The sequence below is a fragment of the Schistosoma mansoni genome, chromosome W (assembly GCF_000237925.1).
Source record: "Schistosoma mansoni strain Puerto Rico chromosome W, complete genome".
Classification (NCBI taxonomy): domain Eukaryota; kingdom Metazoa; phylum Platyhelminthes; class Trematoda; order Strigeidida; family Schistosomatidae; genus Schistosoma; species Schistosoma mansoni.
The window spans coordinates 9723734-9740991 of record NC_031502.1 but is presented as its reverse complement, the minus strand read 5'-3'; the positions used below and the strand labels follow the sequence as shown (position 1 = coordinate 9740991).

Here is a 17258-nt window from a genome sequence, read left to right as displayed (position 1 = left end):
GATAAGTCTAGTGGTCCTGATGATATTCATCCTCGGATTATGAAAGCCCTCTCAGATGTTATTGCTGAACCCTTAGCGATGCTGTTCGATATGTCCCTACGGCAGTCCAGATTGCCCAGAGACTGGAAGGACGCAATAATCAGTCCGGTGTATAAGACTGGGGGTAGGGATTTAGTTAGTAACTATCGACCCGTCAGCTTAACTAGTGCAGTTGTAAAACTAATGGAAAAAATTATTCGGATGGCTGTTATAAACTACGTGGAAAGACATGATCTTTTGTCAAAGGAACAACATGGTTTTCGAAAAGGTCTATCATGTTTGACAAATCTTCTCATTGCAAGAGAAGATTGGGCTGAGGCAAAAGATCGCAATATTCCTGTAGATGTCATTTTCATAGATCTAAGTAAAGCCTTTGATAAGGTTTCCCATTCTGGTCTTAAATTGAAACTAGAAAGTTTTGGAATCCATTATGCAGTCATAGACTGGATAAGTGACTTTCTTCATGAAAGAAGACAAAGGGTAAGAGTAAATGGGGCTCTCTCATCGTGGGAACCAGTAAAAAGTGGCGTCCCCCAAGGCACGATTTTAGGTCCTCTTCTCTTTTTACTTTATATAAATGAATTACCAGCTATAGCTAAGTCATCCGTCCTACTATTCGCCGATGACATTAAGATTTGGAGACCCATATATAGTATGTCAGACAGAATAGTTTTACAGGAAGATCTTAACTCACTAGTTGCATGGATGAATGGGTGGTCACTAGAAGTAAACCCTAATAAAAGTGTTGTGATGCAATTAAATAACTATGATGATTCGTATCACTACACATTATGTGGACTAGTGTTGCCCAAAGTAAGAAACTATAAAGATTTAGGAGTCATACTAAGTAATGATCTCAAAACAACCAGTCACTGTAAGGCTGCTGCTGCAAAAGGCTATAGGGCATTATGGTCTATTCGTAGATCTTTCCGGTATCTGGATGGGGAAATGTTTAGATTATTATACCCAACTTTCGTACGGCCACATTTGGAATATGGGATTCAAGCAGCGAGTCCTTGTTTCAAATATGAGGCGGATATGTTGGAACGAGTCCAACGCCGCGGGACAAAAATGGTAAAAGGCTTATCTAGCCTATCTTATGAAGACAGACTGAGACACCTCAACTTATTTCCGTTATCTTACCGGCGAATACGGGGTGATCTAATATTGGCATATCGAATCCTGAACGATGACCTTGGTACTAACATGTCCTATCTTTTCCTCCCGTCTAGGGCTGAGCATTTGAGAGGACATTCAAAGAAAGTCCAAAAACCGAGATCAAATCGTCTACGTCTGGAGTTTCGTTTCTCGCACCGAGTAGTGAATTACTGGAATTCTCTACCAGAACACGTAATATCAGCACCTTCTGTTGATATATTCAAGACGAGATTGGACCTCCACAGTGTAACAAACTGCAAGGATTAAAATAGGTCACTAGACCTTCTATCCTTATTACTGAAGACTGAAGACTACTAAACAATATATCTATATATCTTCAATTTATCCAAACTCTGTCTCCCAAAAATAGAAGAAATGGGTGCAAAGTGATGAAGTGAAATCTTACGTATGAATGAATGTTGGTCAAGAAACAAACTAACAGTAGAAATCATGAACTGACCAATTTTAAAAATTCGCGTTTTCTCGTCATGACGACGCTGCAAAAGTAAAATCAAAAGATCACTCATCCTTTACATGAAAATAATATAAAGTTTAAAGATTTTCAATTTTCTTCTCGTTGTTTTTTCAATGTAAAACCTTGACAGGATTTTGAAATTACGCGTTACTGCGTAAACAAATTGTCAAAATATTTCAAAACACCAAAGATTTGGATGAAAAAAATTGGATTTGTCTGAAAGGTCTAATATATTGATATTTTAAATCTTGAAAAGACGCCACTGCCCAAGTTTAATCAATTTGGGTGAAAGACTCGATTTAATGACATTTAAATAATTGTGAGTTTGGTAAATCAGGTATTTGTTGTGTATAGGAATTTTCATTTTAAATTCAGTTTTTGTGATCTATTGGGATTTGATTTGGAAAATTTATTTCGATAACTGTCTCTTAAACCTATATCTAGACAAGTTTTACACCTTTTTGATTATCTAAAAGATTTGGTCCTAATCTCTGTTACGTGATTACTTAAACCGTGCTTTCAGACGTTGTTACTGAATCGTTTTCTACTAATAGCATATCATTATTCTCAGTTGTTTGGCTCTTTACGTCATTGGAATCACAAGGTCTAATCTTTATTAACTACAGGGATATAATATTTCAACTCTAGGCTTATGAGTTCTTTGTTTTACAACCAGTATGAACACATTATATGGGGTTGTTTAATTTTTCATGCCCTAGAATTCTGCAGTTTAATCTATTGGGATTAAAACAATTATCTACAATTCAACAACAGTCATAAGTAAATTGCATCTGTAAACATACTTTCGAGGTTCTACTCTTCATAAGGTTATGCAAATTCTTGACTGTTGGTTGAAAAATGTGGATCAGAGTTCAGCGATAGGAGCTGGAGAATATGAGATTCACAAGGCTATTAAATTCAGACAAAATTAAGAGGAAATAAGATTAAAAATAATAGTCTGCAGCGAGTTCATTTAAAAATGAATATTTATTCTAACCACTCTGTTTACTCAACATGATGTGAGCATTTTGTGACTATTTATGACTTGGCTTCCTTTTGGAAATATTTACCAACAGAGATGTGACCACTCCGAATGATCATGCAGAAACATGGAACCTGAATTGCATAGTATGACGTTCCATCTATTCCTGCCTTCTTTGTTCAAGTCATGTGTTATCTGTTTTCTGAAGTGTATCCATTAATACTCATGGTCGTTTTATTTCTGGGAAGGTAGTTTAAACTAGTCAAAGTGTTATAAACCAGTCACTCTTCTATGACAAGTATAACAGGTCAGTTGAAATGTGTTAATTTTTACAGTGTTTTACAGTGGAGACTCTTTTTTGCCATGAAAGGGTTCACCGACGAGATCGATGCAACCCGTTTGGGTTAAGAGATTCCATTCGTTGACCACTGGATTAGAAAATTGAAGCCCCACCTTAGTTCAATCTAGTCGCAATATTTGAATCCTTTTGTGGCCGCCTTGATGATGATTGATTTTAGAGGAGCGATAACAAATGATTTACTGAGGTCTAAATCGACATAAAGTCACCTCATGTTTTACAATTAGAGAAAAGAGCAAAGATGTGGGAGTTTTAAGGTCACCTTTCTGATGCCCACTCGATAGAAATAACTTGGAATCGTAAATATTTGAAGGTTTTCCCTTGTACTTGAAGGTAGGTATGGAACTTCGGATTGTACTTCCCTTCAGTCGGTCTTTCAGGTGATAAGAAACACCACGGATTATTGCTATGTTTAATAAAAGTTTAAAATTTTCTTAGCTTCAAGTTATTATCACTATCAATTGTCTTCTCTATAGCTTAAATGTTTATGTAATCTAATTTTATCCATACTAGCTAAAACAAGCAGATTGAGTTTCATGAAAGATTAGTTGTGTGTAACGAAAGCAAAAATAAACAAGAAGCCACTTGCCAAAGCCGCTAGAGCAAATTTACTGCTCATTTAATGTGAAATTTCTTGTAAAAGTTGATGATAATTTTTATCATTCTAAAGATTGTTGAATCCATTTACGAAATCCATAAATAATACATGAACAAGTACACCTTATACTTTGACGGTGTCACTAAAGTTTATACACTTAGACCACTGAAGGTTGCTGAATCTCACTTACTACTTAGTTTATATTTTGTATCTGGCAATTACATTGTTGTTGGTTCTAATCATTGCACTTCTTGAAACTCAATCAACACACTGAAGTCTTAAGCTACATGTTGGAAATGGTTCTTTCAGTCAGAGAGCGAATATACCACTCAGTAGTTTGGTTTACATAGTTGCTCAACAAGTATTTTAACTAAGCTGCCAGTGCTTCTGTAGGGCTTTAAAAAAGCTCTCAAAAATTGATGAGAAGTTGAGTCGTGTTCAGGAGGATAAATTTTGAAGAAAATAGCTATTTTCTAATGGATTAATAGTGACAATGAGAGCGGGTAACACTATAAGAATAATCTAAGGTCGGGATGGTTGTTGACCAATTCTAAACTATGAAAGTGCGCAATCTCGTGCGTGTTTAGACAGTCGATTCACTGTCTTAATGATTGAATATTATTTAAATATGAAAAAAACTATTTATTCCTATGCTTGCAGTGGAACATGAGATATCATTGCACTGAAAACTTCCACTTTTGGGGTCTTTGTGTGATGCTTTGAAAAATGTAAATAAAGTTGGCGAACAGTAGCATTATTTTTATAGTTTTTGCAGTAACTTTAGTATCACTGCCCACTTCCTAATGATCTATTCCATTTGTTTTTAAACCCAAATTATATATGTTGTTCAATATTATTGATACATTTAATTCAGCTTCTCTGCTCTGTCCTCTATTTTTTCCTTTTTGTACTGATGTGAAGCACCATCTTGTTCCTGTCTATTTCTTAAAGGTTTAATGTTATTGATGACCGGATTGAATTTCTTGTTTTAATCAAGTTCGTGACCACTTAATATATTTATTTGGGTAAATTTTCACACAAATTCACAACCTACTCATTTTTAATCGTGATTTGTTCCCTGTCTTATATATAGAGAGTTAGCTAAATAGGGTTGTGTTTTTTCTTAATTTTACATTCATCTCCAATCCGATTTGGTTTCGAAACGTTAAAAATACACCTGCAGATTCCAGATATAAGCTATTCTTATTTTTGTGGTCATAATTTTCCACTAAAATGGTTTCGTTAGAATTGAGTACTGTTTTAAAATATCTTTAATCTTAAGCAACATCATCTGAAGAACTAATGAAGCCAAAAATTCTGGACTACTCTTTTATCCGTATTTGTGTTTATGATCATCAGTTTACTCAGAAGTGTTACAAACCCAATGGATTGATTTCAATATGGACTTACCAAAGTTTTTATTGAGAAGCTCTATGGTGGGTTTCAGATTCTCGTTGTTTGTATTGTTAGAGGTTTCTCTTCTGGTCGATGATTTCCCTTCCACCTGTAGATAAAGCAATTATTGAGTAAACTTAAGTCGCCCTATATTCCACTGCAACTGTACAACAATCGATAGATTTGAACAACTAGGAAGTAAGTTTATAACATATTCACTAATACCAACTGTGATGTATTTTTGGGTGCCGGAGTTGCTTCTGCTGATATTCTCATCAATTTCATTCTCACTTAGCATTTTATTCATTTGCGATATTATGAACGTGGTTTGAACAAACGTCATTCATCACAACGGGACTGTGTAGGTTGTAGACTATCCGTCTCTTTCTGTATGTGTGTTAGTTTTGAAGTTGCGTTGCTTGCCGCTGGGCTGGAACCATCACCGTCTTCATGGTGGACCTTCTGAACTCCGAAACACTTTAACCTCCAAATTGGATAATAGTGGTGTCTTACTTGGAATAAGCTAGTCGTTGATATTCTGGGGTTTTGGTAGATGCAGTAAGTTAAACCAGAGCTCGTGTTTAAAGACGCTATCAACAGCAAGTGAGTTTATAAAGAATCTTGACCGACTTGTATCGCGTTCTAGTTCATTTCCATCGATTTCCATAGTCATCATCCTTCGGCATTGTTATATTTACGATTTGGCTGGGGTTAATTTAGGGTCTTTTAATCACCGACTAATAAGAAATCACCGAAATTAAATGGACTCATTTGCACCATGTTCTTAAAAGTTTATTCCAATCATATTGTGCAAGTTACATAATATATAATCTTACAAACTACAGTAGAGCAGGAATTGCAAGCATTAAGAAATGAAGTGAATTTGTCTTATCGCGTTCTCAAAAATCTAGGGGACTAATATAAATTAGCTAACGAACACCTAATGAGGAAGAGATTGATGTGTTCGTTCTCTGGTTTCTAACAGTATTCTTCAAAAATTACCACTCATTTGGAATTTTTATACTTATTTACCAACAAAATAACCTTTTGACATATGCATTTTACTAGGGAATTCGATGTTTCGTACAACAAGGTAATTCGTAAAAGCCTTTGTGGTTTTCATCATTCAGAGAACAGTCGGAGATAAGAGTCAACTAAATTTTTTATCTTAATGCGTGGCTCTTCATCAGCGTATATTTAAACAATCTTGCGTGAAATGGTAACACATCAAGCTTCTGTGTCCGAATCAAACTGTCCACATTTTTAAAACTAACCAAATCATTTCCTTATGCTTATGATCTTTATCATTAAGATGTCATGATATCAGACTAAAATTCAAAATTTCAAGTCAAATTCATCAAATACCCTATTATAATGTCTTTTATTCTACTACTAGCCACTGATAAAAGGCTATTCTTAATTCACCTAGAAATAATACTCACATATAACCAAATTTTTTTCTAACTGTAGATGGCAACTCCTAGTTTGAGGAAGGGTACATCTAATTCAGACCTGTTAAACCGCACAGTTACCACAAATTCTAATCCAGTTAGAGCATTTTATGAATTACCTGAGGGCAAATCAACATCTGCTCAAATAGTCAAAGAATCAAGAGATTGGCTTCGTTCTGTTTCAACATGTAGGCCATTTACACCTAAAGATAAAACGAGATCACTGTTGAACACACTACAAACAAGAACTGGTTACAGACCACCAAGCGCTTTCAAGGTTACTGCAAAATCTTTTGACCCTTATGAAACAACAAGCAAATCAAATATCCAATTGGAACCAATTCATACAAAAGTAGGTAGATCCCCTTTGTTATTATTATTATTTTAAAAAGTACAACAAAACTTCTCACAGTTCAACCACTTTCTAGTAGATTCTCGGACCTCATTTACTCAAAAGTCCATATTACAATGTTGATACTCAGGAAACAAATGGCGTCTGAATACAATTTTATTTGATTTTAGAATTCATATAACAATTCATTGTCAGACTGAATTTGAGGCACATAAATTAAGTAATGGTATTACAAGTAGTATATGATATATGTGATTGTGGATTTTGATCAGTTGAGGTAATTGGGAAATGTATTTTACGTATTACCAACCACCAGCCACCACGATAGGTCATGTCAGTGTAATAACAAACTTGAAGAAATCGATGAGCCTCTACACTAAAGCGTAGCATCATTCCATAAATCAATTGACTGTTGGTCCGAGACAATTTGTGAGATACAAACTACCTGGTCAGAGCCTTCGCTATACAACCAGTGCTTGGAGACTTTGGGTTATATGGTTCATAGTCGATTATAAGACACAGATGAATTCACTCTTTACCTTATTCTAGATCTTTAGTTTCAGCATTTCTACATAGATGCCTTTTTATTCTGACTTTTTGTACAATTTCGCCGATGTTTAGCCTTTATCGTTATCATACCTACTATATCATTTCGATTTTTTTTTCACTATTCATCTTGTTAACTTCATCTTATCGTGCAACTGCGATATGGAGAGTGTAGCTTTCACACATTCATGCCAGACTCTAAGTTGATTGTGACCGATTAACTGCCTGACTAGAACACACTTGGGTTGCTAAAAATGAACAAGGTCTTGAAGATATTGCTTTAAAATTAAAACAAACTACCTAACTACGTAAAAAGCAATTATCATTTCATATAAATGCCCTAACAGACCACTATTCATGGGTGTTTCAACAATTAATCCAATTTATAATCACGATTCAAACTGAATCCAGACGTCAACTTATTGTACAGTGTATTACTAACTCATATTCTCGTTGAGAAATATTAGAATGTGTTATTTGTTATTTTTTAGACATAATTGGGTAATGAAATATATTGCTGAACTATCATTTAAATGGTGAGACTATGGACGTTCTTTAAGCAACGCTAAAGTGACTTTGAAGATGTCCACCCACTAACTAGGACTAAATGGGGGTTATTAAGCAATGTGAAGAATTAGAATTATGATTTACAGTTTATGGTTAGGGTCATGATCTAGATTTAGGGTTTTTGTCACAAACTGACATAAGCTAAAATGCCGAAGCGCTATTTAGCCAAATGGATGAATGAATTTCGTGCCAAAACCCAATACTGGTTATCTTTTATCTGATTGATTCGTCCATAAATTATAGTTTTGCCATCATCCAGCTACAGTTTAAAAAATAAAAGATCTGGATCTCCTCATCATAGTCACGAAAAATTCAGGGTTGTTCGTGGGTAGTTCATCTCTCTGAAGTTGACACCATTACAAGGATTTCTAATTTTAAATAATAATTATAGGTAAACTATGAATCTAGCAAGCTTTGTGAAAAGCGCTTTTAGGCACTAATTGAGCTGTCTAAATGGTTTAATTTGTTTAATCTGGTTGGCGTTTTTTAGCAGCCCATGCTCCTCCGCGAGGGGTAACAGGAGTGAGTAAGTAATTGAGTTGTCGTTTCTTATTTCTATTTCGATAATTGACCGAAATATATTCCTCGAAGTTATGTCTGGAAGGACAGTTACATTAACTTTTTAAACCAGAAAAAGGCGATTCAATCCAACTTGTTTCGCTTCTTGATTTCAAACACAGAAAGAAACCAATTCGTATCAATGTCTGACATACTTTTGCCATCGTTATTCACACTAGTACAAAACGCATGGATAGAAGTTACTCATGAATATTTAAAGAAGCACAATATTTCGACTGAAGAGTAAGACGAACCAATATTCCTTTCCTTAAACTAAACTTCTCTGGCTGTTTTCGAAAACAGGTATCTTAATGTAATTATTTCAAGTATAATTTAAAGAAAACTAAGAAATAACTAGCGTTTTAATTCTCTAAAAAATATTTCTTTCGTAATATCGTGTCTTTGAATAAATTATTCATCTTCTAAAGTTTAGACCGCATGATTTTAATACGCTAGTCAGTGTATTTTTCCGCTGTTAATTTCCAGGATTTCATGTTATCAGTCTCTCTTTCAGCATATCCCCATTGGAAGAACGTTTTTAACATTGTCTTAGATCACCAGCTTGCTAAATTTTGGCGTTTTAAACAACAGAATAGTTCAGAGTGAGCTTTTGATCCTGTTCAGGACTCATCATTGCATACGTTCAAGCTATTACTCATACTTAGTACTTATTGCTTCAAACCTCAACGGTTTATCCACTAATTTATTAAATGCAGATGATCACTAACTTGTTCAACGGGTATCATACTCATTATTAATAGTAATAAGGGATTGTGTTTTTCCTTTGTATCGTATAAGTATGTTATGCAGCATAGCTTAGATTATCTAACTCAGAGTGCGTTGAACTACCTTCATATATAAGAAGGGTATCTTGTATATACTTATTAGTAATTTTAGCAATGTCTTCCTGAAACTGATTATGTACTACTGAGTTTGAACACTTTATTTAACCTAAACATCTATTCATTTTATAACTTATAGGAAAAAAATGTTCAGAAGCAATCAAAGCTTGGTAAAATTGAAATGAAACTTGTCGTAAAACGAAAATCTAAAAATCTCGATGACCGAATTCGCGTTCGTCACTCCGGTATGTGATTTACGCTGTTTAAATTATTTAAGTGTTTTTCCATCTTGTTGTAATTTGAAAAATGTTGGTATCTTTATCTGTTATAACCAAAAATATACTGATACCGCTTTTTGCAATGAAGAAGGTAAAACTGGAGATGAAGGCTTTATTGTGCAAGAATAATAAATGCCCAACTGGTCCAACCCTTTATCAACAACTATATCAACATATACTGAGTCGTATCTCATTTACTTTTCTGAACAATAGTCAAACTTGAATACACTGAACTTGATAAAAATTAATCAATAACTTAGTGCATGTATAGAATTTACAACATCGACATAGTGAAGTGCTTTTAATAGGAAATACAGTTAAATTGATGAGTTATATACTTAATTCCTAACTTATTCTCGAGTGTTCATGTTTGACTGACCAAAATATTAGACTGAATTTTTTCCCAACAACCAAGCCCTTTTTTTCTATGCTATAATTTTCGGGTTTGGGATTTTGCCTTATCACTAAACCATCGACATTACAAGTCTGAATAAATTAGCCAGTCAGTCAGTCACAACGTAGAACTTCGTACGTACGTACATCAGTTCGAGTTGTCATACCACATTAGCACAGAGATGCAGTTGTTGATTCAAATCCCATAGTGGTAGATATAGTAAAAGTATACTCAGTAATCTGAAAGATTAGGGTTTGAAGATGTTATTCAAGGAGTATAATACAGTGAAATAAATTTAGAAAGATAAAATAGAGGGACATGGTGAATTCAGAAGATTAGAATTTGGGAGAACACAAAGAGTAGATGCACCTTCGCCATTGCAAACGATTTCGAGCCATGTCATTCAAGGTCTCTAACCATCGGTTGCTATCATCTCGCGGATCCCAATCAGGTAGTCTACACCTACCAACATGTCTCAGTCCAATTGTCAGTGACTTCATGGATTTGTGCCACGTTTCGGTCTGGCCGGCACTAGCTTTCTTCCAACCTACTCCTACACCATAAAGCATTGCAGGTCGGGGCAGTCAGTGGTTGGGCATACGTAACATATGTCCCATCCACCTCAACGGATGAAGTTTCACTACTTCATCAATCGATTTGCCATCCTTACCTAGTACCCGTTTCATAACAACTGCATTACTTAGTCGGTGGTCGCAGGATATACGAGCAATGCTTCGAAGACACCTATGATCGAATACTAGCAGCCTACGAATATCCTCTACTATTACCAACCATGTTTCACTGCCATAAAGTAGAACGGAACGAACTGCTGCACAGTAAACCCGTTCTTTGGTTGCTAGACGGACATCTCGCTTACGCCATAAATGACGCAAGTTGGCGAAGGCTAGACGAGCCTTCTGTATCCGTGCTGAGATTTCGTCACACACCAGACCACAAGGGCTGATGAGATTCCCAAGATAAGTGAAGCGGTCAACACGCTCAACTACTTCACTCCCTATCATTAGTTCAGGTGCCGATGCAACCCGATCCTGAAGTAACATTTTGCACTTCGAGGGAGAGAATCGCATCCCGAACATGTCTGCATTGTTGCTTATAGTGGTCAGAATGCATTTTGTCAGCGTTTTCACCAAATAGAACTATGTCATCAGCGTATTCTAAGTCAACAAGTGAGCCTCCCGGTAAAAGTTCAACTCCTGGAGATTTAGATGATGGAAGTGTTATCTCTAAAAGTATGTCAACGACAAAGTTAAACAAGAATGGCGATAGTGGACAGTCCTGACGAACACCACTTGAGATAATCAATTCTGATGACAGTTCGCCATAAGCTCTAACTCGACCAGTTGTGTTCGAGTAGAGAGCCTTTATGAGGTTAATGTACTTCTTTGGTACTCCTTTCAGTGACTAACACTGCCATAGAACCTCACAATCAACGGAGTCAAATGCCGCCTTAAGTTCAAGAAATACTACTATTGTGGGGCGTCTGGATGTGCGTCTATGTTCTAGAACCTGACGCAGAGTGAATATCTGGTCTATGCAACCACGTCCAGGTCGGAAACCAGCCTGGTTTTCTCTAATCTGCTCTTCACGAGCTTTGGTTAGGCGTCCAAGTATTATTGAAGCTAATATTTTAGACACTATATTCATCAAACGGATCCCTCTGTGATTGTCACAAGAGAACTTTTGCCCTTTTTTATAGACTGGCACAATCAGTGATTGGGACCAGTCAGATGGAATTACGTCCAGTTCCCAGATTCTACCTAAGACCTCAGTCAATCTCGTTGCTAGTACTGGACCGCCATCCTTAAAAATCTCAGGGGTAAGCCAGTCAGGGCCTGCTGCTCTCCCTCGCTTCAGATTTCCTATAGCTTTTTCAACCTCGTAAGGAGTTGGAGGATTTACATTAACTTGCCATTCAGGTCGACTGGGGATCGTGGGAAACCGAAGTGTGGCTAAAGGCCAGTTGAACTGATCCCCAAAGTGTTCTGCCCATCGATCCAGTCTCCCAGATTGAGAATGAATAATATGTCCATCTTTTTCCGAGATAGTTTCACTGACATTTGGGTTCATAATACTGGTTTCTTTAACACGTCTGAACAGTTGTCTGATGTTGCCTATTGCCACTGCCTTTCCCATCTCTCTTGCTTTCGAAAGCAACCACTGTTCGTGATCATTGCGTAGGCTTCTTATTAACCTGCGCTTAAGCTGACTCCGCTCTTCGTTATGTTCAGAGCCAGATGAGATGAGTTTACGAGCATCTATCAGTGTGGTAGATGCTACTGAGATCCAGTGTTTCTCCCTAACCTTATGGTTTACCGTATTAACAGATATCACTGCTGTTTCCACAGCTTTTTGGATGTTATTCCACGCTGCCTCAGGGTGGACACTACTTACATGGCTGCCTAACATGGTGAGGTCAAATGAATGATGTTACTCGGATCTTGTATGCGCGTTTCAGAGACGCAGCGCACATTGATGGTGCGAGATTCTAAATTTCTATCTAAGGAAGCCTATTGTCCTATTTGACACAATGTTTGGACGTTAAAAGTTCCTACATGTAGTTTAGAGCGTAGTTTCAGGAGACCAGGAATAACGTTCCGTGTACTCGAATCGTTCGCCCTAGTGGTGTGAGGTGATTAAAGGACGTGAGAAGGGTTAGTCGAGGAGATAAGAGAGTTATTGTAAGGCGTAGGAAGGATTTGAATATGACCAACTTGATTTCGTGTGTTGTTACGTGTTTGACGGCTGGTATAATTTCCCGGCTGCCCACACCGTGGAAGGGTATTTCTTGAGGGACGTGAAAATGAAGTTGGATTAATGTTGGTCTTAACGACCTGGGAGCTTAACCGCAGAGTCCAAGGGACAACTGCTTGAGGCCGGTCACGTACAGACTTTTTGTGGGGGATTCTAGACGTGTTAGCTCCGTTCTTCAAAGGACCTTACCTCTAGAGACGGAAATCCGTGGGATAAGCCGAGGTGTGCATTCTCAGGGTCGACTTTTCCTAACCTCTTCCTTATTTGTGGGAAGGCAGCATCGCTGCAGACGCTGGTTGTCTGAAAGAAACACCTTACTGCCGTCACACCTCTGTACAGTCGGCAGTACGACTTCGCCTTCGGACCCTGGGTTTGCTGCTTTTAATCTTACCACTCTTCAACCGACCTGTCTGGCATGGTAGGACCTGCACCAAAATCAACGCTAGTATTCTAATTCTCTCCAAAGCGAAAACAAGCTTGGATTCGTTTTTAGATTAGGTACATTTAATGGTAGGATGTAAAAATTATTCATGTTAATAAAGTCATCTTATTGCTTCACGGTTTTAAGCTGTGATATGAACCGAAAATAGTTTTAAAATCCCCCATGATACTGAATATCAACAAATCGTTGGCAACAAACTGTCTTAAATGGTTGGATAAATAAATTCTGAATTAACGCATAACCATGGTCACTTTTGATCACTGAATTGTGATACGGTAAAGAATGTTATTTAAATTTAAAAAGTTTCTATTAAATTGTCGCTGACACTATTCAATTTTAAGCATCAATATTTTTTCTCACTTTATATAGATAAGTATCTAAGGAATATTTATAAGATGGGAAATAATTAATAACAAAATCACCTTTTAAAGGTAAACTGTTGAAAAATGTACCTTTTTATATTTGTAGACTATTGTCACTATCATCAATTTAGATTCTACTGAAAAAAGTACGTGTGAATAAATTCTATTGAAACTTTGTTCACGTTACCTAAATACACCCTTCTGAAGGGTCCCATACTAGAACGAAACAACAATGGAGAACTTCCTAGTCATCAATAGTTATCTAACTAAGATCAGACCGTTATGTAAAATGTGGAGAAAGGGTTTAGAATATTTTATACTCTTATGTTTGGATTATTAAGTGTTTAGAATTTCTCACACGTTTTCGATACATATTTTTATTGGTCTCAGTATGCCAAAAGCATATCACGTGTTATGATACATGGGTTCGAACTGATCCAAGCCTATCATAGTGTAATCAGGTAAAGTTTCCCATTAATTACTTTCAACCATTTACCATCAAAGTAAACTACTATATCGAATCACTTAGACTAGTATCCACACTGCAATTTTATAGACTGGCGCTTTGGAAAAAAAATATGACATTGCATATTATTTGCTTCTTGATTACCGTGAAGAGGAAACCAGTTAGTTCATGAATAGATCAGTAATAATAGCACATTGTGTTGCTAAATAAAATGAATTCGAATTCCAAGCAAACATAGACTTCATTAAGATCTTAGATCGGTCATCAGGATCCAGGATCCACCTCGGGGAGATTTCAACACTATCTTACTTAAATGAAGATTATGCGGGACACATAGTCACTGCCCTTATCTGTTTAATACTAAATATTTAAATATAAGAAATTTTTCTGTAGTTAGAATAGTTGATTGAATACTACCGAATAAAACATAAAATACAAAACTCAACTGGATGGAAACTGGTAATCCAGTCAATCAATTACAAAATTAATAAATAGATATGTATAACTCTCCTTATCATACTATAGCTAAATGGTTGGTAACTTTATTGAAACCTCTCCACGAAAAGCTGGTAAAACATAGTGTTAAGGATGTATTTCAATTTGTTGATAAAGTAAAAAATGTCCATACTTTGGGACTAAAGATGATGTCTTTGGATGTAACATTACTATTCACGAATGTCCCACTTCTAGAGACCGTAGAATATATAGGGGAACAACTGATTGAAAATAAAATTGAAACTACAGTTCCGATTAATGTCTTGAAAGAGTTATTACTGAAATGCACCATGAATGTAAATTTCAAATTCAACGGTGAAATATTTAGACAAACAGATGGTGTGGCAATGGGTTCACCTCTGGGCCCTATACTAGCTGATATATTTCTAGCTAAACTAGAGAACGGTTATCTGAAAAAGATTATTCAAGAATTCAAATTTTACTGCAGATATATGGATGACACATTCATCCTGTGTAAAGATAATATTTCACAACAAGATGTGCTTAGGCAGTTTAACGAAGTGCATCCAGCCATCCAGTTTACATCGGAGGAAGAGAATGATGGCCGATTAGCCTTTTTGGACGTCCTCTTAACTAAGAGATCAGATGGATCGTTAAGAAGAAATATGAACAGAAAAAGTACTTGGACTGGACAGTATACACACTTCCTTAGCTTTGTACCTCTACAGTACAAACGAAACCTAATCAAAACCCTTAGCTATCGAATACGCTATATATGTTCGGCGGATGTAGTTGACAATGAGCTAAACACATTGCATAATGCTCTGAGGGAGAACGGGTATCCCAGAAAGTTTATAATTAAATATATGATCTTTAAAGTGAAAATAGGCGAATTCCAAACGGTCAAGAAAAAGTCCTTGTTCATGCGCCTACAATTCAGGGGGCATGCCGCTAGCGAAATACTTGCTCAGAGATTACGCAGATCTATCCAAAAATCTTTCAACGCAGGTGAACTACGTTTGGTGTTTTCTACGCGTCCAATGGTGACACCGAGGCTTAAAGATGAAGTTCCTAGAATGACCACTTCATTTTGTATTTATCAGTTCGACTGCTCCTGTGGAGCAAGTTATATTGGTCGAAGTTCTAGGAATTTACATTTTCGTGCTCGTGAACACCTCCCAGCGTGGCTAAGCAAAGGTCTGATGAGGAAAGTAAACAGCTCGATTTTGGCCCATTTAGTACAAACTGGTCATAGTGCCAGTATAAACCAATCTTTTTCAATTATTTATAGGGTCAGTAACTTTTTGCCTAAGCTTGTCAGGCTTAAAGTCCTTCAAACGGCGGAGGCAGTAGCCATCGGAATGAAGAAACCTGAGCTATGTGTACAGAAGAATTATCTCCAACCCCTACTTCTCCCTTGGCCAACCACAAGGCCAATTAATGAACAATCATCTTAGCTATTGTATGACCTAATTTGACTATGTACTTACGACCTTTCGTAGTCAAATGTAATTGTCTCTCTTATCTTTATTCACAAATCTTTGTATTTTATTATTATTATTATTATTATTATTATTATTGGTTAAATATCATTATTAATCCCCCCCAAACATGATTCATTCACATCGCATTGATCCCTCCTCATTACGTCTCACTAATTTTTCACACATTTAGTCTTCCACTTGGTCGAATTGTAATTGCACTATCATATCTCTCTCACCCTATCTGACTCATATTTATTCTGATCACAGATCTTAAATTTTCACTTTACATATATACAGATTCAAGTGAACATTCTATATGAGTCATATCAACATTAACAATTTTGAACGAATATTATTAGTCTTTTAATATGATTGGGATCTTTAAACGATTAACAATTTTATTCTATTTGATTTGACATTCCTAAATTTACATGCTTTAAACGATGTACTTTGCCTTTAACCTGGCCATTTTTTCGGATTATTAATTTGGATATATAATTTTAGAACCTGAAGAGAATTTATCGAAAAGAATATTCTTCGTTCAAATATTAGTCTTTTAATATGATTGGGATCTTTAAACGAAAAAAATAATGTACTAGTGATAAGTAAAGCTCAAAGTGAACCTAGTTTGACTTTTAAGAAAAAAATATTTACCCTTATATACCAGGTAGATGGAATGAAATGGATTAATAAATAAAAAAAGGAACTGGATCATTCTGAATAACTTAAAAAAGTGCTATCAATAAAGATAGAAATATAGAAATTTCCTTCTGGTTCAATAGAGGAAAACACATTTTTAGCAATACTAAAAAGTACATTAACACAGATCCTAGTACAAGTTACTACACCTCGTGGATAAGATTAAAACGCAAGTGTCAAGTACGACTATTATAATTACATTTGAAACGAATAAGTCACAATTAGTAGGAAATTTGACAAACTTGTCACCCTTACGTAGAAAAATAATCATAGTGAAAAGATTGTTGGTGCGGTAATTTTACTGTATTATTGAGTTGATTTAAGAATGCAAGTGATGGAATATTTCTAGTATAACTTTCACTCATGCTTCTGGGATAAAGCCGAATAGCTTACGGGGTCATTGTATTTACTTCATGTTTGACAGGCAGTTAAATATTTTATTGGTCTTACAAACAGAAAAGATTTGTAAATGTTAACTAGGCTTTTCGTGTCCTTGACCGAAATTATGTCAGTGATCAGCCAATATTTGCTGACGGGACTATTTCGTCGTTCTACTTACTTAATACACTAACGTTCTTGAACCA

General features: G+C 36.0%; 1 protein-coding gene across 1 annotated transcript in view; it reads left to right on the top strand.

Annotated features, from left to right (window-relative positions):
* Positions 1–6475: 6475 nt before the first annotated feature.
* Smp_180680 (hypothetical protein) overlaps positions 6476–17258 on the top strand; it is a gene marked incomplete at both ends in the record, with an annotated part of 32608 nt that continues 21825 nt past the window's right edge. The window contains 2 exon segments of the mRNA XM_018788477.1: positions 6476–6808; positions 9461–9566. Coding sequence (XP_018654015.1) covers positions 6476–6808; positions 9461–9566 — 439 coding nt within the window.